The sequence below is a fragment of the Gigantopelta aegis genome, chromosome 6, assembly GCF_016097555.1.
Source record: "Gigantopelta aegis isolate Gae_Host chromosome 6, Gae_host_genome, whole genome shotgun sequence".
NCBI classification, from domain to species: Eukaryota; Metazoa; Mollusca; class Gastropoda; order Neomphalida; family Peltospiridae; genus Gigantopelta; species Gigantopelta aegis.
The window spans coordinates 36687427-36715060 of NC_054704.1; the positions used below are offsets into that span (position 1 = coordinate 36687427).

A 27634-nucleotide genomic window follows, 5' to 3' on the forward strand; every position below is an offset into this window, starting at 1 on the left:
TTTCAGTTTGAGACAACATTTATTTATGCTCTACATAAAATATACACCGGAAACATGTTGCTCTAAAGCACTGGAATAACTCATTGAAAAAAAAGAAGAAGTATATTATATAAGTAAGGTGCAGTTTAATACAGTAACGGATACATGTAGTTTTAAAAATGTAATTAATATTACGGATTTGTAACTGTTTATATATTTCTCGAGATTCGAGACAAACAAGGTCGAGACTCGAGACAATGTAAAGAAGGTGCACGAATTACTGTCAAAATGTTTCTGGTTCGTCCGATACGAGTGTGCTGTTCTACTTGTGTCAAACACCAAACAATATTTATGCTAGACAAAACCTATCAACTATCACGACGAAATTGGCCAACTAGATGTGTTGCGTTGTAATGTTTTGAATGCCAGACTTGCGGTAGGTGCGCTCAGATTAACACCTATAAATATATATGACCTCACATTTAAGAACTGTCCCTCCCTCTCCCCTCCCAAGATACTGGCATCTTTCGACGGCTATCACACTGTAGGTCCTCTTTTTAATGTTGGTCCCTTTAAATATTCTATAACTGCCCCAGAATTATCCACTAATGAATAACTTCTAAATATTTTGAAAATTAAAAAAAAAAGTAGTAGTAGTAGAATAAGCACTCTGTGATAAGACTGACTATTTTTCAGGTTTATTTTTCTGTATGAGAACTAAATGGGTAATTGCAATCAGTAGATGACTCAAAAAGTGTTCGGTCAATGACGTCATACACGCCTTCTGGGAGTTGTACACCATCGGCCCCCAATTTACTATAGGGTCCATCGACATCAGCCTCGTTGGTGCAAGTGGGTCGTTGAGGAGGGTCATTTCTGGAGTCATCATCTAGTCCATAGGCTATGTTGAAGATCGCCTCCCTGTTCGCTGTTGGTTGATTTCGATTCAAGTGCTCATATTCAGAGTCCGCTTTCTTTGCTCTTCGGCGTTTAACTATATAAAAAACATTTCAATAATTAATAAGATTTAAATAACGATAGAGGAAGGATTCAACGAATTTTGCAGTAGTTTTAGGTGATTCTCTATTAAAACGCATACTCTCACTGAGTCGCAATTGTCTCTCCGAAATTCCCTTTTTAATTCATACTTCCGACATGATCCTTTTTGAAACAATTCTTAAATAGAGAATATTTCATGAGTTTCCGTCAGATACCATTTATGTTACAACTCGTTGTTTTAAAACGTATCTAACGAGCGAAAGCGAATTGGATACGTTTTTAAACAACAAGTTGTAAGATAAATGGTATCTAACGGACACGAATGTTGTATTCTATTTCTTACATATCCTGAAATAAACCAGTTTTAAAATAAATTTAAATGCCTTTTGTAATGACGTCACAGAGTACGTCGATTCGACCGTTCTTTTGTTTTGTTCATTGGATGGTATGGCACTGGTGACCAGGTCATCACCTAGGAGCAGCCAGTTGTATGTCTTTCAAATGTTAATGCACGTATTTTTATTAACAAGTATGTGTTATAAAAAATAACGAATGGTGTTTTCACCAACGGGTATTTTGTGTATTTTGGGCCTGAATAAACTTCTTGTTGTTGATTGAAATTATAACACCAAACGCCGTAATACAAGATGTCATTTCAATCACTCACCTACAACCACGACCACGATGATGATGACTATGACAACTACAACACCGCCTGCTGCCGCCCCTACTATTGGTATGTTGATAGGATCTGATGCGGCTTCTGCTTCGCCAGCACCTACAGATATTTATACATAACCTTCAGATATGTATATTAATTATATATATTATATTATTAGGTACAGATGTATAGGTAACCATCATCTTCAGATATATTATATACCAGTAGATAGCTATATACACTGCATGTAAAAACCACCACCGTGTTTACGTGTTCTGTATACCAGTACATATATATTCGTATGTAGGTGTAAATAACAAGGGTTTTGAATTTAATTATTCACCCGCCTTCTTACTCTGTGTCTATCTTGACTATCACATATGATTCTAAATAATATATAATAGTAAAAATAATAACCTGTGCATCCTCTTTAGGTTTTTTTCCTGCTATTTCCCCTCTTTGTTAGTAAATTTGGAACATTTTATAATGTTTATGTTTTATTTTATTGCTTGTAAAATAATCATATGGTAAAATGTTGGGAGAGGTGTTAAAATAAGCTAACTGTTGTTGACCAATCCCCAGACCGCTAATTGTTTTGAACGGCAATACATATTATTTAAACCAATATAAGTTAAAGTAAATATCATCCACAGTCTATATTCTATATTATCTAAGGAGATATCACATACTTATGTACTATACGGGTAGTATACTATATTAGTACGTTCCACATAACAAGTTCATTATAATGTTTATGTCCTTAGTGAAATAAATTTAGTGAGTGACATATAAACATTATTTAACGCTGAACGTAAATTTGAAAATAACAAGTTCACCCAAATGGAAGAAAAGGAAAGAAAAAACATATTGTAGAAACTGGTGGTAGTAAATTATTGCGGTAGTAATACACACAGAATCTATATACCAATGGAGGCGAATACACACCAACAGTGACGACGTCTGAGCACTTGGACTGAATGGGTTGTGACGCGCTGTCGAAAGCCACAACTGTAAGATAGAAGTCACCGGCAGATGGCGCTGTCCACGAAACACTGGTCTCTTTTGTCTTGGTTACCTACAAAATATGAAGAACCAAACGCAGAATTTTAAAATACCATTAGCAAAGTTGAAACTTACATGATTGACGTTAATTTTATTACATAAACAAACAAATAAATAAATAACTAAAAAACCAAACTTTTGTTACAAATTAAATGCTGTTATAATAATAATAATAATAATAATAATAATATAATAATTATTATTATTATTATTATTATCATTATCATTATTGTAATGGAATTCTGTTAGCAGCTAAGATTATCTCATAATCAATTCTTTGGTGTCGACAGTTCTTAAGGCTGTAGTATAAATGCAATTTATTTTATTTGATCCTGCAGTCACTATATGAATTGTCAAAGTATGATAGCTTTTTGGGACGGAATTACTTTTTTTTTTTTTTTTTTTTTTTTTTTTTATCCCAGTGCCCCTTTCCTTTCTCTCCTTTGAATTCCATCTCATTTCTTCCCGATCTGGCAACTCCTCCTATCTTTCAACTTCTTTCGCTGTCCACCTCCACATCCCAGTCCTTGTCTCTCCAACCGCGACAGGTGCTTGTCTCTTGTGACTATCTGTGCCACACACCTGTTCCCCATCAGCTTTTAGCTGTGGACTTAGTCTGACCACTTCGTGGAGTGTTCAGTAGTTACTTCTGGCATTGTTAAGAGGCACTTGTAACCACCTACTATGCACCCCTACTACCGGCGGTCGTTAGTTAGTGCCGTGGGTCAGACCAGCTTTATTAGCGGCACAGGCGGAGGATGCCAGGTGGGTGCAGGGAAGTACACAGAGAGTGCACCCGTGGACGAAGTTGAGACAGGTAGGCGATGGTGTGGACAGCTCAGAAGACAGAGTCGGAGGAAACTGAAGGAAAGGGTCGAAACAGATTGAAATCGTGGGAGAAATTGGAAAGTTTTTTTTATTACTTTTACACTAGTTATGATCATCAAAGGAATGTTATATTGTTCAAAGTTGCTTATTCTTTTAATTCCAATTGAATGTTTTAATTTTTAGAAACCGTTTTCAAGACAATTTATCATTTAAAAAAAAAAAAAAAAAATTATTTTATAATTATTTGGTTTTTGGTGTATAAATATAGTTGGCGACAAGGTATTCAACACATGTGAACATACTACTTATTAAATATAGCGCTGTCTGTGTTAGTGACTTAGAGAATACTCAACGAGCTACGAGGCAATACCGGGTTTTTTTCTCTTGCGAGTGCAATTAAACGGTATTGCCGAGTAGCGACTTGGGTATTCTATTTATTACCCATTTTCTATATTTATAATTTTATGGAAGAATTTTTATAAAAATAAGATTGCAAGTTGAAAACGAGAGGCAGCATTGCGTCATAGCTGTGACGTACATATAGCTGATGACGTCAGTTGTTGACATGACTTCCACCATGGAAACTATTCTTAGGTCTCACTACACAGATTTCATCTGCCATTGAAACCCATGTTAAACTGCCCAACTTCAAGCGAAGATTGCCCATAGAACGGGTTCTCGTTGGCACTAACAACATACACCACTGCGAGCATGCATTATATAAGCATTTATTTTCACTCCAAAATTGAGAACATATCCGTCTCAGTTTTTATTTGCTATATGACCGCATCTGGCTGTAGTACCGGTCCGAACAGGTGGTTCATTAACCGATTCTCTCAGGCTGTCACTTGCGCTATATACCCATGTCCCAAAAGGTCCCATGTCGCACAATATTACAAAATAACATGGGCAAAATACAGTCAGAAGGCTTACCATTAAACATACATATTGTTTTAATTCTTCACCATTTCCTAGAAGTGAATATGCGAACCATAACGTGTCACAATTAGGAACTATAGTGGACCGTGATGAATCAACTCTCACCCGGAAGTGATCTGTGTAGTGAGACCTTACACACAATTAACCGACTATAGCGAAGCACTGTTTATGACGTCAAAACGGATCTAGGGGAAGAAATGTTTGGGGTTTTTTCTTTCTCTAGGGAAAGATCATTTTTCTTTACCCACTTCTTTGTGTAATAATAACACACATATCACAGTCTTTGATATATCAGTCGTGGATCCACCAATGACCAAAATCGCTGCTACTTACCGCCATGGTTTAAATGGGAACTGTACCTTAATATCAGGAAAGCCTGACGCCACTTCATCCATGGTGAAACATCGTGGTCCAAAAACATATTTGTAAAACTCTATTTCTTTCCGTCTCTCAAATACTGAACCCCAGGTAAAGGAATTCTCTTCTCCTTTAATAACCCCACCTTCTGGTGCCTGGATAGAAGAACTCAGCTGTAAACATGAAAAAACCTCGTCAAACATCAGTGATTACTAATCATGGATAATTACTACTGCAAAAAAAATTATAACCTGGCCAGACATTAATAATTACTAATTATGTATCATTATTACTAAGTAGTATTCATAATTACTCTAATGTGTTATTTATTACTGAAAACATTATATGATGTAGAGTAGAGGCTTTTAAACTGGGATGTTAAAGTTCACATCTAATGTTAGTCTTAAAGATCATCGCTTCAAAGAGATGTGAGAAAGTTGTGAGACAGAATATTGTGCGCCATCGCATTACCCTTACCTTGTGCGATAATTTCGGAATTAAAAGTGGAATACAATTTTTCATCATTTCATATATGGCCATCAAGCAATGGTGCGATAAGGAATTTAGGTAATATTATTTGAAATCTATGGTTCGTATTATTTCATTTAATTTTAACTTATTTTCGTGCTTATATCCAATTAATGTTCAAGCACGCTGTCCTGGGCACACGCATCAGCTATCTGGGCTGTCTGTCCAGGATAGTGGGTTAGTTGTTAGTGGTTAGTGAGAGAGAAGTCTGTGTAGTTGGCTTACACCTACCCATTGAGTCGTTAAACGCACGCTGGGTGGGAGCCGGTACCGGACTGCGAACCCTGTACCTACCAGCCTTATGTCCGATGACTTAACCACGACACCACCGAGGCCGGTTTCGTATTATTATATCTCGATTATTATAAAGGGGGAGTACTCTAAATTTGAGTTTCTTAGTACCCATGAACATATTTATTTCCCTTGCGTTATTTCTCGCCAACAAAACATCAGGCGACATCTACAGTATACTGACTTAAATGTTTTTTAAATTCAGATACCTTAAATGTTTTTAAATTCAGATACCCAATCTACATTAATTTAAATAAAAATATCATGCCTCTTTTTGTTTAGTCACTGAATTGTGAGCATTGTTCCACACCGTCACGTTAATAACATAAGTGGGTTTCTCTTCCTGGACATTCATCAACTTGAGACTGTACTCTTTTGAATAACACACGGAACGTGGTGTGCAGTAGCAGCGTTTTGCCTCAGACAGCGATGTCAGCTGACTGCAAGTAGAGACGCCCTGCAAATAATAAACACCATCAACATTACTAAACATTATTACAGTAATCCTGTTTAACCTACGTACGAAATATATTGTTTTAATTTATTAACAATTGTAACAGGAGGTTGTATAATTATTGGAGTGAAGAGATATATTAACACCCCATAAAACTCATTACTCAAAGAGAATCCTGACTTTACAAACTGACTGGAGTCATATCCTATTGACACAAACTCCGTTTTCAGATCAGATGTGAACCAGTGCCATATCGTGACCTTGAAGGTTATATTTTATGCAGCTTTTTGCCTCTGTCAGCGATGTTAGCTGACTGCAAGAAGTGACACCCTGCAAATAATAAACACCATCAATATTACTAAACAGTATTATGGTAACCTATTTTAACCTACATACAAATATATTGTTTTTATTTCTTGATAATTGTAACAGAGGATTGTATAGGTATTGGAAAGAAGTAAATACATTTATTTTACAATCAGTAAACAGATCGTCCAAAAAGAATCCTTGCTTTACAAACTGATTGGAGTCAGATCTTACTGACGCAGTTTCCATTTCTAGATGTGACACCATCCAATGGCATGTGGTGTCGTGCTTCATCATGCACCTATGGGTGTCTAACAGACTCTAATAGTTGTTTTCACAGAATACAGGTACACAGTGGTGATAGGTGAGCAAAGAAGGTATAATAACTACATTTTCTTAAATGGAAAATTTCAACGTTACGTGGAGTTGATTTTTTAACTTACTAGAGTTGAAACTTTCTTCACATGAGAGTCAAACGAGATGTCTGTAGCAGTGTCGGTTATCTTCCAGTTTATTCTATCAATGCCGCTGTTTTTGTCAGTTACCTGAATGCGTAAGCTGAAATAGAGGAAATATTACTTTATATCAAATATTAAGCGACATTTCACTAATCTTACGCATATATAAATATAGACGCTGTGATGGATCATCATCTGTCTTGTCAAAAGAGGTAGAAATAGGATCTAGCATTTGACTACCGGGGAGTGTGGTGGGGGTGGGGGCAGAGTTTAGAGTTTACATGTACGAAATTTCAGTGAGCACCAAAAACATAAGTACCCAATTTGTACCTTTACGCCATCCCATATTTCAGATCTAAAGATGGACACAAATTACTTTTCAACATCAACCTTTGGCATCGTTTTTGTTTTTAAATGCTAACAGTGATTTATAAATTATGTTTACAGATAAAAAAGATGCAGGTTTGTTTTGCGTGTTTTTAGTGTGGATGGGATTTTTTATTTGGGGGGTTATTGTTTTGGGGTTTTATTTTGGAACGGGAGGCCCAAAACGTTGGGGGTTTTCAATATACAACTATCATCTTACACAGTTTCCTTGTTACTGTCTTCCACCAAAGTTAATTTATGGATCACGGGTGGTGATGAATCAACCTGCACCTGCACCCGTTCTGAAACCACGTTACGCTTGACGTCGTATGCCTTGACCCACACAGAAATCAGATCACCGTCTACCAGTCGAGGATGAAGCTGAACAACAGTTTTCAATCCTTGGTCTTGGAACAACCCGTCTTCTGGCTCTCTTGTCAACTCGTCCCCAACAGGGTTAACTAAATAGGCCGTCTTAAATTTAACAATTCCTGAAAGACATACGTGAAATATATATTAATCAATGTTGAATTCTCATAATGAACAGTTATGAGAATTCAACATTGATTAATATATATTTCATGAACAGTTACAACCTCAAACATGAAAATACACCAGGTATCACGTCTTGGCCATTCTCAGAACTAGATCAAACTACGTTGTGTTTTGGGCTTTATCAAGTCCAGTGTCATCCTGTTCAGAAGAGACAACACATATGACAAAGTTACCTCATTAGTTAAAAGTGCCCGTTTGTGTATACGGAGAAGACGCAATTGCATTTTTAACTGCGCCCCCTACCCAACCCCGAAGTAATTCAAAAATTTAATAAAATATTAAATGTTATTGTGGGTTTTTTGTGGTGTGTGTGTGTGTGTGTGTGTGTGGGGGGGGGGGGGGGGGTAGTTGCCCATTTCCTTTAATAACAGCCCTGGTATCACCATTGGCTTAAGCACATGCCAACCTTGTTTATTAGGGATTCCAGCGACGGTGATCTCCCCTTCGTGGTCATCATACTGAGAATCGACATCACTGTCGTCTGCTACAGGAGCCAGCCAGTTGTTTGTCGTCTGCAAGCTGTTGATGAATCTGTCCGTGAATTCCACCGATATCGCCGAGGTGTCCAGCTGCCATGTGTAGTTAGTAGACGCCACAGCTGATGTTATCACAAGAGGCTGGTTCTTGTTTGTTGTGATGGTGGAGATGGGGTCGTACAGAACTATTCTACGAGCCTTCCTTTCATTCTTAGCTTTGTCACGTGCCAATAGTAGCAAGCTGTACACTCCTTTAAGGGTTAGTGTAAATCCTACTGTCAGGCCCTACAATCGACAGCACTACAATTGACAGTCTATTGGTGTTGGGTTTTGGTTGTTGTTTATTTAGCCCTTTCGAGCTAAAATATATTTTATAGTCAACATTTAGAATATGGGGTATTCCCCCAAAATAATATTAATACTTCAAGTCTCTTAAATCATAAGGGATTGTGAATTAAAAATAAAAATGTAATAAGTGAATACTGACTGACTGTGAACTTTTTATGTTCGACATCATCAAACTATCAACATAATAATTTGCACACGAGCCAGATTAAATCTTCATTAAATCTTTTTTTATTTATTTGTGTTTAACGACTCCACTAGAGCACATTGATTTGAATCTAAAAGCGAATCTATATAACATGAGACAAGATGCCGTAAAGAGTTATCTTAAAAATATAATCTTTACATAATCACATATTTATAAACGACACTACCAAACAATATGGGATTGATTAAAGTCATTACCTAATCACATGCTATTTAATAAAACTGGTACCTACGACATGATATTTTAGTAAGTTTAGTAAAGTCATTGTCTAACAGAAACAGAATATCTATTAAAACCATTACCTGACTGACGTTCACCGTGGTTTGGAAAACTGTGTTTCCTGACGCAATCTGTAGTTTCCCAGCTGAATAGCGAAGCTGGATGATTTGAATGTTAAGAGTGTCTATCCCAGACTCGTCGTCCGTCCATCCGTGTGTATTGATATAAATTCTCGAGTCATCAGTCTAAATAAAATAATTGTACACAATCATAAAGATGTGCGATCTTCCATACAGATGATTATTATTAGTGGAGAAGTCCAATATCATTCATGTACCTGTTTGTCCGTCCGTCCGTCTGCCCGCCTGTCTGACTGTCTGCTGGCTCTTTCATGTATTTGGCTGTCAGTTTGTGTCTGTCTCCATAAATCTAACTATCATTGTATTATTCACGAGTTCATACATTTGGTGCATGACTCAGTGTATTAAAAATTTCCAAGGCTCATTTCGTTTTAGTCTTGATTCTGTTATAGGAATACAAAAGAAATGAGGCTGCAATAAAAATGTATATTCCAGTTCATAGACCAAATGTTGCTACCATCGAATGTTTGACACCTATTAGTCCTAGTTTAAAAGATGCTGGGGTATCGTAAAAAGTCCTTGATAAATTAATATGACTGCAACGTGCCATGGATATTTGGTTAAAATAATATCAAGCTCGCAAGATAAAACGTATTTCGTCACTGTCGTTCAAATGGATTTATATATACATGTATACATAATAAAAATACATAAAATGTCTCTCTTTTTTTCTTTTTTTTATTATTATCTTTTTACAACAATACAAAAGCCTTCCACGCATTTACTCCGAGGAACATAGGTGTTGTACTGCCTACTACAACACAGGCGTTATACTGCTAAAGTCTAAACTTTCCGAATATAAATGAGATGTGTGCATAGCTGTTAATTGCTTAAAGTTAAGATAATCTGAAGAGCAAAACCGTTATCGTAATCAAAATCTCCAGACAAGACAAGAGTCGAAAGGGCATTTCGGCGAGGTTGTGTTTGCTTGCACGAATCAGTATCAGGTGCTTTGTGCATAGGAGGACTGCCACTTGTGTATTTGTTTCCAATGAGTCCATACAAGAATATGATGAGCGTACAGCAGTAATAGAAAATACACATTCTTAGTACAGACCCGTTTAATGATGTCATCAGCGTTGATAATTTGGTGACCGCACGGTGATTTTATAGAACAGTGATACGGCTTATTGAGATCGATGTTTATTGTGAACGACTTCTGCTTCGTCTGTCCTTCATAGTAAAATGTCTTCAGGACTCCAGTTTCCTTATTTCTCACTTTCACATATCCCCCATTAGATGTTTCAAAGAGAACATGAATTCTGAAACAAAAGTTATACAAGACGTCGTATGCATTTCTTGATTTAAAACGCGTATCAATCTATAGAGATCTTCTATTTAGTTTTCAATTTTGTCAGTAGTAGACAGTTCATTAATTTGTAAAAACCACATAATACAAATTGAAACATTTCAATATATATGTCTATTAGTTTGTTATGTTTGGCCAGAGAATTATAGTACGAATTTTCAGAACTATTCGATCAAGACTCTAGGAGAAGTTATTTAAATGTTCAATATTATATATTTATTTAAAAATTATGAATTTAATATTGAATTCAAAATTTCCTAATTTCCAAAATATCGCTCTATTAGTTTATGAATACTGCTACTGAGAATACTTATACTAAGTCTCAGAATCAAGCAATCAACATTCTAGGAGAAGATAGACTTTTAAATTTTGAATGTTAACTTTCCATTTAAAATGTTTAAATTTAATAAGAATAATAATTAAAAAAACATTCACAATTTCGAAAATATATCTCTAATAGTTTGTGCGTGTACTCTAAAGGGTCATTGCACAAAATTTCAAGATAATTCAAACAAAACTGTACTAAATAGAAGAGGAAAGGTTGATGGACAGACGAATGGACGCCAGACAAATCGGTATTTAGTAAGTTCCGATGACAAACGTCATAGCGGAGCTAATAATAGAAACGTACTAACCATTTACAAGATATTTAATATTTAATGCTGCTAAAGTGTATAAATAAATAAATAAATAAATAAATAAATAAATAAATTAATTAATTCATTCATTCATTCATTCATTCATTAATTCATTCATTCATTCTTGCAAAAACATAAACACAACAGCATATCTAGCTAGTTGCACAACGTAGACAAAGTGTTTATGAAAGTTTACAGACATCGGATTAACATCTGTGAAAACAAATTTCCTCGAACTAAAACTTAAAGGGATGAATAATATAATATGAGCACAGTCTAGATATCGTTAGAGTTAATGATTCTATACTAAGGGTATGTCTACAGCTAAAGATACCATGTGTCTGTAGGGACACAGCGCATACTGACCTGTCTGTGTTTTGGAATGGTAGAGCTCTTGTTGGAAAGACAGACCGAGTCAGCACCTCGTCACAGGTGCTTACGTCACTTCTAGGATTGGTCTCACTTAGATCTCTACACGTCCTGTGCAGGTTTACTACCAAGACGCCACCTGTGATAAATTAATGTATCATATTATAACTAACACATCCAGTGTAATCAAAGTATGTGATATTTTTCAGAACACATACTTTCAGAATGTGATAACTTTGTAAATTAATCGAGGTCACGGCACTAGGTTTATTGACATTTAAGCAACCGTATTACGGTGACACTGCATAATTGACGCACAGTCATCAAACAAAAACATTTCAATAGCAACTTTACACTGAAAATTGTTCAACGTCCAGAAAACAAGAAAACGTTAAGCACTAGTGTCACGGGGATTCTATAATTCCCGTAACTGAATAAAACACGATTATCAAAATATCTCTCCTAACTGTATATCTATTAGATCTCTCTGTAACAGGCTGTTAAACCCTAGTATGGCTCGTCTCTAGGTATGATCAGAGATACGATCTTATATAAGGTATATATTATTATAGCACGTTTAGCTCACTAGAAACACAACAAAACACAATACACTTTGGAATCTGTATTAACCTACGCTGACAAATGTACAGCCGTAGTAGTTAATTAATAACAACAATAATAACAACCCAGAACTGATCACTTACTTAGTTAATCTCTAGGTGTCTAGTTACACAATATGCGAATCACTTCACCGTGACACACCACCCACACGTGTGATAATTGAGCAACGCTTCTAGGAGAAGTTAATTAATAAGGGAAATACAACACTATTCCTAACTGGTTAATTTTTAATTAACCCTTACTACTCGTTCAATAACGTGTGATAATTGAGAAACGCTTCTAGGAGAAGTTAATTAATAAGGGAAATACAACACTATTCCTAAATGGTTAATTTTTAATTAACCCTTACTACTCGTTCAATAACGTGTGATAATTGAGAAACGCTTCTTGGGGAACTTAATTAATAACGGAATTACAGCTCTATTCCTAACGGGTTAATTTTTAATTAACCCTAACTACTCCTTCAGTAACCTTGTAACACAGAATTAATACTGGTACCTATCACAATAAAGACAATAACCTACAGTTTACCTAGGTCTTCTAGGATGACTGGCTAAGCTTTATATTACCAAATACTCATATAATGTTAGAACAAAAAGTCTACGATTTACTTCGTCAGATGACCGAAGACACTGTCTAAAGAATATTGGTATAATACAGTATTAAAATATTTAAAGTCACATCAATCACATCAAGGTTATACACAGAGCAGAAATAAAATATTTACCAGTCCAAACGGACTACGTTCCCGGGAAGCGTTCCTTTTTGTTCTCCCCGATATTTCTAAAAACTAGCTATTTATTATAAAATCAGAATTCGCCTGGGGGTACAAGGCGGTACCTCCCCCTATCATCTGATATTTCCACCGCGCCCAAGCGGTATTATTTCTCTCTGATCGTCAGACTTACTGACGCCATCGTCGCCAAATCACGGTCGTCGAAACCGCACTCGCAGAGGTATTACGTAACTACTCGCCACATGGCCTTCACAGCTGGACTAAGTGCATATTGGAATGCCCGATCGCGCGAAGTATTACGTAACAAGTTGCCCACCTGGGCTACGTGCAATGAAACTGCACACGGCCCTGTAACACAATTAAAATCGTCACAGGCGAAACAAATTTAAGAGCATGTCCCGTCACAACTAGTTTATTTTTTATGTAAGGACGTCCAAAATGACGCCATTCCAGTTTGACGTCATTTTTATTGAAAAAGACACCGTGTCACATATTCTTACGTCATTTGAATATTGAGTAATGGCTGACTGGAAATAAAGTTGCATATACAGTTTACAAAAACACGTTGTATTAAGCTTGATATGAAAAAGAGCGTATTACCCTCGTGTATTTCAGTATCGTCAATGTCATATCTTAAGAGGCTCGCATAATACAATTTTTATTCGTAATAATTATATGATATTGGCGATACTGAAATACTCTCTGGTAATAACCTCTATATATACCTTGTAGTTTACGAAAACTACTGTTACTAGATGTAAGGGTGTTTTCACTTTAAGTTAATTTAACTGGTCATTGTTGTTGCTAGGAAACCGTAACTGTACTTTTTAAAATTTATTACAAAAATGTCATAGTACCTTTCTTCTCTTATTAATTTCTTTGGTTTTGTTTTGTATGGGTTTTTTGTATGATAGTATCTTTGATACATATGTACAAAAATACGATGTTTTCGATATTTCCAGTTAAATTAAGAAACTATTTTTTTGTATGCCTGCATGTAACAGCACTGGAAATGCACCACCAAGAAATGTTTGGATTTCGAAAAGAATACCTGAGCAATAAATGTTTTTGTTGTGAACAGCAATAGATGGATGATTGATAATGACAACAAACAAAAACGGATGCACAGTCATTGATTAGTTTTAATTCATCTATGTATGAAAGAAATGGGGTCACAATGAAAAGTCAATAGCGCCATGCAACGTCTTCTCATCGACCCAATAACTCTGCGAATAGTGTTCTGGGGGATAGCATTCCACTCCTTCTGTAGTGCGTTTTCCAGTTCTCTAAGGTTATTCATTTGTGGACGACGTGAGATGCGTTGACCAAGGTAATCCCAAAGATTCTCTATTGGCGATAAATCAGGGAACAGTGCTGGCCATTCAAGCAAAGGGACATTATTGTTCGCTAGATACTGTGTTGTAACATGTGCTGTGTTCGCTCGGTCGTTGTCTTGCTGAAATGTGTGCATATTCCGATGCTGATGAAAGAAGGGAATGACGTGATTTTGCAAGACGTTATCCCGGTAGTAAATGACATTCATTCTGCCACGGTAAACATGGAGTGTTGTTTGGTGATCATAACTGATCCCGCCCCACACTCCCTCCACCCATCGATCCGTCTGGACATGGCAGTCATTGTGGTAACGTTCTCCACGCCTACGCCACACCCACAACCGACTATCAGCATTCCTTAAATGGAAACGGGATTCGTCAGAGAATAGCACACCATGCTAACGTTGTAATCTCCATTGACAATACCTTCCTGCCAAACGTCGGCGCTCATCAGTCAGGTATAGTCCTGGCAGCTGGCAGCGTTCGCTCACGAATGTGGAGACGGTCAATATGGCGATCTTGTCGTGGTGTCGTAACACGTCGTTGGCTTGGACGTGTATGGTCCCTGGTGGTTCCCATCTGCTGGTATCTTCTGTGGAGTCTAGTGATTGCTGAATGGTAGCATCCAAACCACTGTGCGATAACTACTCGAAATGCCGACTTGAAGCATGCCTAAGGCACGTTCACGTTCCTCAGCTGTCATCCTTGCCATCACTTGTTTAACGTTACGTCAAAGACTACTTCATAAATGAAAGTGGGTTTTCAGAGACCATCTTTTATAGCCCCAATCAGCATGATTTGCACATTCAATTTACGTGTTTTATGCTATGCGTGCAATATGTTGTGTTTTGGTGTTGTGTTTCATGGAGTGTTCAGGCAATCGTTTTTGTAAGTTATTCGTCGTCAAGCATGGTCTGTAAGGTAGTACGGTACTTATTCATTGATATTTTTGATGCTGATATACGCCCCATTCACATTTGTTATCATCAACTGGTGGTGCGTTTTCAATGCTGTTTAGTATATAACAAAACGAATCACGAGAAATGATTTTGTATTTTTGAGGAATATGCTTACATGTAAGTGGTCATAATATATTATACCAACAACAGCCATAGTGATGATAGTGATATTGATGTTGTTGTTGTTGTTGTTGATGATGATGATGATGATGATAATAATAATGCTACTATATTTATTATTATTATTACTATTATTATTATTATTATCAGTAGTAGTAGTAGTAGTAGTAGCAGCAGCAGTAGTAGTAGTAGTAGTAGTAGTAGTAGTAGTAGTAGTAGTAGTAGTAGTAGTAGTAGTAGTAGTAGTAGTAGTAGTAATAAAGATAGTAGAATTAGTATCATCATCATCATCATCACTATAATCACCTTTGTTTACTACTACCACTACCACTACTACTACTACTAGTAGTAGTAGTAGTCGTCGTCGTCCTCGTATAAACAAAGGGAGATGATGATTACCTTTGGTGAGTTTAAAATCAAATGTTCCCTGGACAATTCCCACATGGAAATCTTCAATATACGCAGGCTTGTCTGGCAGTGTGCCAGATGACTGGGCTGTATACTGGGCAGACAAATTGTAGTCGACAGAAGTCGGGTTGTTCACATTGGTCCAGAATGAGGCTTGGTTATCCGCGCTGTCTACTTCAAATCGTTTTTCGTCACTGTTTGCCATCTGCACCAACACATGCATGGCTGGCTTTGTCGTGACTGGCAAAACAATGTGAAAAGATTAAATCTTTGTCTTGCAAACATTACAATGGAATTGAGTTTTAGAAGAAAATATTAATACAATTGATCAAGATGTTGTACTCACGTGTTTGACATAGGTGACTGGTTGACAGTATTACGCAATCACTTGTTGACAGGGGTGACTGTACTCACTTCTTTGACAGTGATGGCTGCTCTCTTGTTTGATAGATATGACTGTATACACGTCTGACTTGCTATGAGCGGTGACTACTCACTTGTGTGTCAGTGGTTACTAGTGATCATTGTACCAATTTATTTGACAGTGCTGGCTACTCACTTACCGGTTTGACAGTGCAGACTACTCACTTACCGGTTTGACAGTGCAGACTACTCACTTACATGACAATGGTGTCTACTCTCATCTGTGACAATGATGACTGTACTTACTTGTTTGACAGTGGTAATTACTCACTTGGTTCATAGTGGTGATCACACACTTGTTTGACAATGAAGACTACTCACTCGTTTGACAGTGGTGTCTAACTACTCACTTGTTTGACAGTGGTGAATACTCATTTGTTTGACAGTGATGACTACTCACTCGTTTGACAATGGTGACTACTCACTCGTTTGACAGTGGTGTCTAACTACTCACTTGTTTGACAGTGGTGAATACTCATTTGTTTGACAGTGATGACTACTCACTCGTTTGACAATGGTGACTACTCACTCGTTTGACAGTGGTGTCTGACTACTCACTTGTTTGACAGTGATTACTACTTATTTGTTTGAGAGTGATGACTACTCACTCGTTTGGCAGTGGTGACTACTCACTTGTTTGACAGTGGTGTCTGACTACTCACTTGTTTGACAGTGGTGTCTGACTACTCACTTGCTTGACAGTGGTGTCTGATTACCCACATGTTTGGCAGTGGTGACTATTCATTTGTCTGACAGTGGTGACTACTCACTTGTTTGACGGTGGTGACTACTCACTTGTTTAACAATGGTGATTGACTACTCACTGGTTTGACAGTGATGGCTACTAACTTTTTGACTAGGTAACTATTCACTTTGTGACAGTGGTGATTACTAATTTGTTTGACAGTGGTGACTACTAATTTGTTTGACAGTGGTGACTACTCATTTCTTTGACAGTAGTGTCTGACTACTCATTTCTTTGACAGTGATGACTACTCACTGGTTTGACAGTGATGGCTACTCACTTTTTGACTAGGTAACTATTCACTTTGTGACAGTGGTGACTACTAATTTGTTTGACAGTGGTGACTACTAATTTGTTTGAAGTGGTGACTACTCATTTCTTTGACAGTGGTCACTACTCATTTCTTTGACAGTGGTGATTACTAATTTGTTTGACAGTGGTGTCTGTCTACTCATTTGTTTGACAGTGATTACTACTTATTTGTTTGAGAGTGATGACTATTCGCTCGTTTGGCAGTGGTGTCTGACTACTCATTTGTTTGACAATGATGATTGACTACTCACTGGTTTGAAAGTGATGACTACTCACTTTTTGACTAAGTAACTATTCACTTTGTGACAGTGGTGATTACTCATTTGTTTGACAGTGGTGACTATTCATTTGTTTGACAGTGGTGATTACTAATTTGTTTGACAGTGGTGACTACTCATTTCGTTGACTGTGGTGACTACCCATTTCTTTGACAGTGGTGATTACTAATTTGTTTGACAGTGGTGACTACTCATTTCTTTGACAGTGGTGACTACTTATTTGTTTGAGAGTGGTGACTACTCATTTCTTTGACAGTGGTGTCTGACTACTCATTTGTTTGACAGTGATGACTACTCACTTGTTTGACAATGGTGACTACTCAATCGTTTGACAGTGGTGTCTGACTACTCACTTGTTTTTCAGTGATTACTGCTTATTTGTTTGAGAGTGATGACTACTCACTCATTTGGTAATGGTGACTGTTAATTTGTTTGTCTGTGGTGACTACTCACTTGTTTGACAGTGGTGTCTGACTACTCACTTGTTTGACAGTGGTGTCTGACTACTCACTTGCTTGACAGTGGTATCTGATTACTGCCATGTTTGTCAGTGATGACTACTCACTTGTTTGACAGTGGGGTTTGACTACTCACTTGTTTCTCAGTGGTGACTACTTACTTGTTTGACAGTGGTGACTACTTACTTGTTTGACAGTAATGCATTTAATCTGTTGTTTGACAGTAGAGACGACTCATTTGTTTGACAGAGATGACTGTACTTACTTGTTTGACAGTGGTGACTACTCACTTGTTTGACAACGATGACTGTACTCACCTGTTTGACAGTGGTGGCTACTCACTTGTTTGATAACGATGACTGTACTTACTTGTTTGACAGTGGTGACTACTCACTTGTTTAATAACAATGACTGTACTCACTTGTTTGATAATGATGACTGTACTCACTTGTTTGATAACGATGACTGTACTCACTTGTTTGACAGTGGTGACTACTCACTTGTTTGATAACGATGACTGTACTCACTTGTTTGATAACGATGACTGTACTCACCTGTTTGACAGTGGTGACTACTCACTTGTTTGACAGTGGTGACTACTCACTTGTTTGACAGTGGTGACTACTTACTTGTTTGACAGTGGTGACTACTCACTTGTTTGACAACGATGACTGTATTCACCTGTTTGACAGTGGTGGCTACTCACTTCTTTGATAACGATGACTGTACTCACTTGTTTGACAGTGGTGACTACTCACTTGTTTAATAACAATGACTGTACTCACTTGTTTGATAATGATGACTGTACTCACTTGTTTGATAACGATGACTGTACTCACTTGTTTGACAGTGGTGACTACTCACTTGTTTGATAACGATGACTGTACTCACTTGTTTGACAGTGGGGTTTGACTACTCACTTGTTTCTCAGTGGTGACTACTTACTTGTTTGACAGTAGAGACGACTCATTTGTTTGACAGAGATGACTGTACTTACTTGTTTGACAATGGTGACTACTCACTCGTTTGACAGTGGGGTTTGACTACTCACTTGTTTGACAGTGGTGACTACTTACTTGTTTGACAGTAATGCATTTAATCTGTTGTTTGACAGTAGAGACGACTCATTTGTTTGACAGAGATGACTGTACTTACTTGTTTGACAGTGGTGACTACTCACTTGTTTGACAGTGGTGACTACTCACTTGTTTGACAGTGGTGACTACTTACTTGTTTGACAGTGGTGACTACTCACTTGTTTGACAACGATGACTGTATTCACCTGTTTGACAGTGGTGGCTACTCACTTCTTTGATAACAATGACTGTACTCACTTGTTTGACAGTGGTGACTACTCACTTGTTTAATAACAATGACTGTACTCACTTGTTTGATAATGATGACTGTACTCACTTGTTTGATAACGATGACTGTACTCACTTGTTTGACAGTGGTGGCTACTCACTTGTTTGATAACGATGACTGTACTCACTTGTTTCACAACGATGACTGTACTCACTTGTTTGACAGTGGTGGCTACTCACTTGTTTGACAGTGGTGACTGCTCACTTGTTTGATAACGATGACTGTACTCACTTGTTTGATAACGATGACTGTACTCACTTGTTTCACAACGATGATTGTACTCACTTGTTTGACAGTGGTGGCTACACACTTGTTTGATAACGATGACTGTACTCACTTGTTTCACAACGATGACTGTACTCACTTGTTTGACAGTGGTGACTACTCACTTGTTTGATAACGATGACTGTACTCACTTGTTTGATAACGATGACTGTACTCACTTGTTTGATAACGATGACTGTACTCACTTGTTTGATAACGATGACTGTACTCACTTGTTTCACAACGATGACTGTACTCACTTGTTTGACAGTGGTGGCTACACACTTGTTTGATAACGATGACTGTACTCACTTGTTTCACAACGATGACTGTACTCACTTGTTTGACAGTGGTGACTACTCACTTGTTTGATAACGATGACTGTACTCACTTGTTTGATAACGATGACTGTACTCACTTGTTTGATAACGATGACTGTACTCACTTGTTTGATAACGATGACTGTACTCACTTGTTTCACAACGATGACTGTACTCACTTGTTTGACAGTGGTGGCTACACACTTGTTTGATAACGATGACTGTACTCACTTGTTTCACAACGATGACTGTACTCACTTGTTTGACAGTGGTGACTACTCACTTGTTTGATAACGATGACTGTACTCACTTGTTTGATAACGATGACTGTACTCACTTGTTTGATAACGATGACTGTACTCACTTGTTTCACAACGATGACTGTACTCACTTGTTTGACAGTGGTGGCTACTCACTTGTTTGATAACGATGACTGTACTCACTTGTTTGATAACGATGACTGTACTCACTTGTTTGATAACGATGACTGTACTCACTTGTTTGATAACGATGACTGTACTCACTTGTTTCACAACGATGACTGTACTCACTTGTTTGACAGTGGTGGCTACTCACTTGTTTGATAACGATGACTGTACTCACTTGTTTGATAACGATGACTGTACTCACTTGTTTCACAACGATGACTGTACTCACTTGTTTGACAGTGGTGGCTACACACTTGTTTGATAACGATGACTGTACTCACTTGTTTCACAACTATGACTGTACTCACTTGTTTGACAGTGGTGACTACTCACTTGTTTGATAACGATGACTGTACTCACTTGTTTGATAACGATGACTGTACTCACTTGTTTCACAACGATGACTGTACTCACTTGTTTGACAGTGGTGGCTACACACTTGTTTGATAACGATGACTACTCACTTGTTTGACAGTGTTGACCTGTGAATCCGGGGTGACAGACACAGTTAGCAGACAACTCGCCCCCGCACTGACCTGGGTAGCACCTCGTACTGTCGTCACGCCACGAACACGCTTCTGTAATCATAGGAAATAACAGAGAAATAAAAACGGTAGCTACACATCTATCCAAAAATATCAAAATATGACTACTTAATGTTTTAACAGGTTTCATTTGATCTCCGTCAGCGACTACTGAAAGAGTGGAAAGTAGTTTTATTGAATCACAGTATATAGTTAATTTAAGTTTTACTCACGTTTGCATTGTCGTCTGTCAGGAGTTCCGATATAGGCTCGCAGTCCAGCCTTCTTCTTGACCACGCCCTCACAGCGCGTGCAGGTCACGTCACTTCCGGATGTACATTCTTCCAAGTTGCAGTTGCTGATTGCCATGCACACTGAAAATATTTACACCCTTATTAGGACCATCGATTTAAGTGTGGACCTTCGGTGTTTAAAATAATTAAATTTACAGCAAGTCATAATATAATAATCTGCATACCATCCAGATGTGTTTAATACACGTTACATTCGTTACAATCAATCAGACGATTCATTTGTTGTGACATTTACATATATTTGAGTAACTACAAAGATGTATTATTGTCATGGCGTTCCTTTGGAGATTTTTCTTATAACGAAAATATAAATTCAATCGATTTTGTAAAATATATAGGCTTATGTGCATTATGTGTATGTAATTACATCGACGACATTTATTATGAGTTGTTTTTCAATTTTATTATATTTAAGGTAGCAGTATACAGTTCGCTCCTTGTTTTTGCATAGATTCATGTTTGAAATCTAATTATATCGAATATGCAGCAAATTCTTAAGCTTAGAGACAGCCAAAGAGTTATTTTAAAAAATTACAATTGTGGGGCGCGACCTATTTGGGGGGGGGGGGGGGGGGAACGAATTTGTGAAACATTTAATTGCTAAATTTGTATTCAAATGAGGATTTTTTCATATCCGCCAACTCCCGCTTGAATGTGCTTTGTATGGGTGTGACATCTGTGAAAAATGCACCACAAAACCATGCATTTTGGAGGCAGATTTTGGAATTTTGTTGTCACTTACTATCACAGTACCCGTTACTAGGGTAGAATCCTCGATTACAGTTTGTACAGTTGTCCATTGCGATACACTCTCCGCCACTGTCAGTTTGCACTGTACCGTCGTCGTAGATGATGTGGCTGTTGTCGAAATGCTTATTACAGGAGATCCCATCTGAACCGTTGCATTTTACTGTTGCAGAAAATAATTAATATATAATTATATTTATGATAGAATATATGATACATGTTTTATAAACGTTTGCAGTGTCTACTGGTATAAAAATAAAATCGATTTCTGTCTTGAATTACATATTCTGTTGAAGCTGATAAATTATGATTTTGAATTATGATTTTACTCACCCGTGCAGTTCAGTCCATTTGTTGTGAGTGTGTAGCCATCTCGACATGTGCATTGTCTTTCCCCGGAAGTCGGTATGCAGATCTGCTCACAGCCGCCTTTGTTAGTTGTACAGATGTTAGTATCTGTAGAAATGTGTAAAAGTGTTTATATGATGATTATATAATTTGCTATGGATGAAATGTATTCATATCTACAGAATATAAAAGAACTAAATACCCGAGAGAGAGAGAGAGAGAGAGAGAGAGAGAGAGAGAGAGAGAGAGAGAGAGAGAGAGAGAGAGAGAGAGAGAGAGAGAGAGAGAGAGAGAGAGAGAGAGAGAGAGAGATTGAGACAGACAGACAGACAGACAAACAGACGGATAGATAGATAGATAGAAATAATATATACATTGTATGTGCATGTTCTCCATACCAATTCTGTAGATGTTACATAGGAGAAATTAAAATACAATAAGCAGTGTTTCGTTGTTGTTGTTATTATTATTATTATTATTATTATTATGATTATTATTCAAACGCTTGTATATAATATTAAGTAACACAAAACTGTTATCTATTTATTTAATAGTATCCACTTCTATTTTACTATCAAGGAATATGCAGTCAGAACAAGAACTCGATTATACAGTATTTTTTGACAATGGTAACAGACGACATAAACATATCTCCTTCAAACTAATTAACTCTCTGTTTAGGTAAATATAATAGGACTGGGTTTTTTAATTGAAAGATACCCCGTTTGTGTAACAGCAGGTAAATTGCTAATGTGTATTAGGTGGATGCTCAGGTTAACAAAGAACGCCTATTCTGTACTACTTACCATTTTGAAAAGCGCCAGCTCTAAAAACGTGTATTCCATTAAGACGTTTGAAATTAATCCCACTCCATGACGTCACATTCCTTCCATCCAGATATACGCGATATATGCTCCTGATATATACACAAAAAAACTACTTCTGAGAAATTATTCTAGACATTCATGTAGTCTGTTGTTATTAAGACTAACACTGTACTTATGTATTGTTATTTGCAAATAGTTATTTAAACATATACATGTAATCACATTTTTATTACCGTTAACAGTGATACTGGCTTACATACTGGAATGCAACTAATAAAAAAAAGTTTAGAGATAAATTATTCATGTCGATAGAAGAAATAAAAGTAAAGTTTGTTTTATTTAACGACGCCACTAGAGCACATTGATTTTTGTATCTTATCATCGGCTATTGGACGTCACACATATGGTCATTCTGACACTGTTTTTAGAGGAAACCCGCTGTCGCCACATAGGCTACTCTTTTTACGACAGGCAGCAAGGGATCTTTTATTTGCACTTCCCACAGGCAGGATAGCACAAACCATGGCCTTTGTTGAACCAGTTATGGATCACTGGTCGGTGCAAGTGGTTTACACCTACCCATTGAGCCTTGCGGAGCACTCACTCAGGGTTTGGAGTCGGTATCTGGATTAAAAATCCCATGCCTCGACTGGGATCCGAACCCAGTACCTACCAGCCTGTAGACCGATGGCCTGCCACGACGCCACCGAGGCCGGTATAGAAGAAATAAACAACTGCATGTAAGGCTGAAGTAAACAAGACACCTAAAAATACATTTGACATTTTCAAAGTTTGGTGACGAAATGGGGATGTGTTTGATTGATTTCAACTTATTTTCGTGCTTATATCCAATTAAGGTTCAAGTACGCTGTCCTGGGCATACACCTCAGCTATCTGGGCTGGCTATCCAGGACAGTGGGTTAGTAGTTCGTGGTTAGTGAGAGAGAAGAGGGTGTGGTGGCCTTACACCTACCCACTGAGCCCTTAAGAACTCGCTCTGGGTTGGAGCCAGTATCGGGCTGCGAACCCTGTACCTATCAGCCTGTATCCCGATGGCTTAATCACTGCGCCACCGAGGCCGGTTGATGTGTTTGAAGATAGGGATGTAGATAGCGATCACCTTCATGGTCGTTTACATAAACATGTTCTACACACCGTGAATGCATTCAGCTCAAAACTAATGTCGCTGTTACAGATTAAAATTGCTCGTATGATGCAGGTGGGGGTTTTCAGCATTGCAATACATCCATGACCTAAATAGTTTGCATAGTTCTAATTTACAATGTGTTATGAAATACCAAAGGTATATGATCAATCTATAAACCAAAAATTGCTTTAAAGATTTTCTGTTTGCCTGCTTACCTTGAAGTCCAGTCTGTAGCATACACGACCTGCTCAAACAGAAATATGTCGAAAGGATGGAAACTTTCACCATGAGCGAGACTTTTTCTGTTCCTACCGTCAAAATCAATCACCTCGATTCTATGTGTTTTTGCGTCGCACCAGTACATCTTTTGCCCTAAAATAATAGTAGTATTAGAACAAGCGAGTAAAAATGAAACAAAAAAACCTAAATCAATACCCGACTTCTGTTTTTAATAAATTTTATCTGTCATGAGTGGGAGCTGGATGTAGCCCAGTTGTAAAGCGCTAGCTTGATGCGCTGTCGGTCTGGGATCGATCCCCGTCGGTGGACGCATCAAAGGCCGTGGTATGTGCTATCCTGCTATGGGATGGTGCATATAAAAGATCCCTTGCTACTAATGGAAAAATGTAGCGGGTTTCCTCTCTATAACTATATGTCAGAAATAACAAATGTTTGACATCCAATAGCTGATGATTAATTAATCAATGTGCTCTAGTGGTGTCGTTAAACAAAATAAAAAACGTTTTTGTTCAAGCACGGTGTCTCAGAGCGGAACAGCTTCATGTGTTTCGGGTTGGTAAAAGCAAAGTTGGTCTTGAGATCTTACACCTTCCCCAGTAAGCCTGTAAGCTTAAAATTTACTGTTTGTTGGATTCGATTCTGACAGTATTTTCATTGGTGATATTAAGGTAGTATTAACAAAATAAATGTGTAGTCTCTAGTCAGCGCGCGCATCGAGTTTGGCGCGTGAACATTTTTTTATTTTATTTCACGCGGTATGACGTTGAGTTTTGCTGTGCTTTTCTTGCTTATGATGTAAAGCCGAATTTGAAGCCAAAATGCCATCGCGCATGAACTAGGACGTGCATTCTGATTTCAATTTAAATATAGCCTACCCCTTATTTCGGTGTGAAATACACCCACCGTGTCTGTGCAATCCATGCTTTACAATACAAAATTTGAAGGATAAACAAGCCGCATCGCCGCATCAGTTCTGAAACTTTGGTCTGACAAGAGACCGACTTTGGGGGGTGGTGGGTGGGCCAAATAGTCGGGTGAGCATTGAACTTGATGTTATTGTACACGATATATTATCTGAAAGTTCTGTACATATATTGGGGCGGGACGTAGCCCAGTGGTACAGCGCTCGCTCGATGTGCGGTCGGTGTGGGATGGATCCCCGTCGGTGGGCCCATTGGGCTATTTCTCGTTCCAGCCAGTGCACCATGACTGGTATATCAAAGGCCGTGGTATGTACCACCCTGTCTGTGGGATGATGCATATAAAAGATCCCTTGCTGCTAATGGAAAAGTGTAGCCCATGAAGTGGCGACAGCGGGTTTCCTCTCTCAATATCTGTGTGGTCCTTAACCATATGTCTGACGCCATATAACCGTAAATAAAATGTGTTGAGGTCGTTGTTAAATAAAACATTTCTTTCTTTCTTTCTGTACATATATTATCAAATATTATTACGTATGTACCCAATATTGATTAATAGAGAAGACAAAACTTTAAACTAATTTAGGAGAAACTTGTTATAGTTTTGTAGGTCGGGTGACTTACGAATTATTAAGGGTAGACATACTGGTGACAAAGATGGTAATATTGCATCCTTTAATGCTAATGGCCCTAGTTCCGTAGACTCTGTGTTAGTACATACATTTCCAAACTATCTTGTCCAGCTTCTTGGATAAATGTGGTTAGCTAGAAAGTAATCGGTATATTTTAATGAACATGGCTATATTAATTCATTTCCTATTACCTTGAGTGTCCAGCGTTATTCCGTTTGGCCAGATTAGACCGGTAGAAACCAGCGTCGTTCGACTTTCTCCTAAATATGTTGCTCTTTCTATCTTTGGTTTTTCTCCCCAGTCTGTCCAGTACATCATTCTACGAAAACAAAAAACTGAAAAGCTTTATAACAGTTCTTGACAGACATACTAATGGATGTTTGGACGCACAGATGGTGAGAATCAGTGCTAGAAATCAATTCACAACTGATAACACCGGTGTAGCCAGGATTGTTTTAAGGGGGAGGGGAGGGACACCCAAACAAAATTTCACATTACTAAATACTGTTAGCATAGAAATACCTATCCGCTTGCGTCAATGGTTGTTTTATATGATAAACCTATTAAAACAACACTTGACAGAAATCATGCACTGCTAGTATAGTAACCCCATCAACCTACGTCAATAGTGATTTTAAATGACTATCATTGTGTTGACAGTCGAAACACCAATCACCAATCATTGCCTTACCTCTGCCTTCTGTCAAGCGCTATTCCTCGAGGTTGGTCTATGTTTGTATTAATTATTGTCTTGTGATAGTAGTCAACCATATCCATCAGAGCGATGACGTCATTTCCCGTGTCGGTGTAGAATATCAATCTTGAGACTGGATCCAGAGTTAAGCCATCGGGAACTGAGCCTGGAAATATAAGAGTCAGACGGTGCTCATGAACCTCGTTATGTTTTCAAAATCGGGGTCTGTCTTTAAAGGCACATTGTCACAGACCATTGACCTATTTAATATCCAAACAAAATATTACCTAAACAAATATATATTTGATTTGTCACCTATCTATAATACATAACCACCATATCACACTTATTAATGTAACTTTGTAAAACTAATTGAATTATGGAAACGCTCCATAATTTAGAGAAACATAACGGATATGTGACATAGTTTGGCCTTAAATACAAGTATCGGGCCCATTGTGCAAACTCCCATGGACTAATTACTAGAACCCTCAAAATCCGCCACTGCATTAATTAAGGTTTAATACAAATAATTGTGGGTTTTTTAATGTTCATCAAATACCTGGCTTTAGTTTTCGCACTAAGCTTAAATCTTCTCCATTGAAGCCACACTTTCTGATATCCGGTCGTAGGACATCTGTCCAATATATTTTGTTCATCACTGGATCATAATCGATGGCGATGGGGTTTTTGTGATTGTCTATCTTAATATTTGTGTAGTTCAAATGTGTAACATCCATTTTCCATATTCGTTTGGCTAAACTGTCTGTGAAAAGTACGTACACGTCACCTTGCCCTGTAAAATAAATGTAAACAGTAAAGCTAATAACATGCTAATGATATTATGTAAATTACGTACGTGGTAATTTGTGCATTACGTTAATTATGTCGGTAGTTCTAAATCGGTAGAAATAGGTTAGTAATACATGGACGTCTCCAGCGTATTTGTGATTGTTTTTAATAATTAAAATAAGACTTTACTT

At 37.6% G+C, this 27634-nt stretch overlaps 1 protein-coding gene across 1 annotated transcript; it reads right to left on the reverse strand.

Annotated features, from left to right (window-relative positions):
• On the reverse strand, positions 1-27310 carry LOC121374514. Its single transcript, XM_041501616.1, has 21 exons — positions 27214-27310; positions 26649-26817; positions 26149-26276; positions 24381-24537; positions 22998-23107; positions 22177-22299; positions 21839-22006; positions 21016-21156; positions 20723-20836; positions 15657-15905; positions 11485-11626; positions 10229-10433; positions 9115-9276; positions 8190-8544; positions 7449-7719; positions 6848-6962; positions 5913-6101; positions 4828-4998; positions 2585-2714; positions 1646-1756; positions 1-973 (listed from the first exon to the last, which is right to left on the reverse strand). The coding sequence occupies exons 1-21, from the start codon at positions 27308-27310 to the stop codon at positions 678-680; spliced, it is 3603 nt and encodes a 1200-aa protein (XP_041357550.1). The 3' UTR covers positions 1-677.
• Positions 27311-27634: the final 324 nt, after the last annotated feature.

Bases quoted from the DNA above. Each gene is read 5' to 3' on its own strand.
- LOC121374514 (XM_041501616.1), bottom strand. From the start codon at position 27,310: ATGAACAAAATATATTGGACAGATGTCCTACGACCGGATATCAGAAAG. The intron at 26,277-26,648 runs GTAAGGCAATGA...TTGTTTTCGTAG, and splicing joins GCGCTTGACAGAAGGCAGAG to AATGATGTACTGGACAGACT. The intron at 20,837-21,015 runs GTGAGTAAAACT...CTATGATTACAG, and splicing joins TGACAGACGACAATGCAAAC to AAGCGTGTTCGTGGCGTGAC.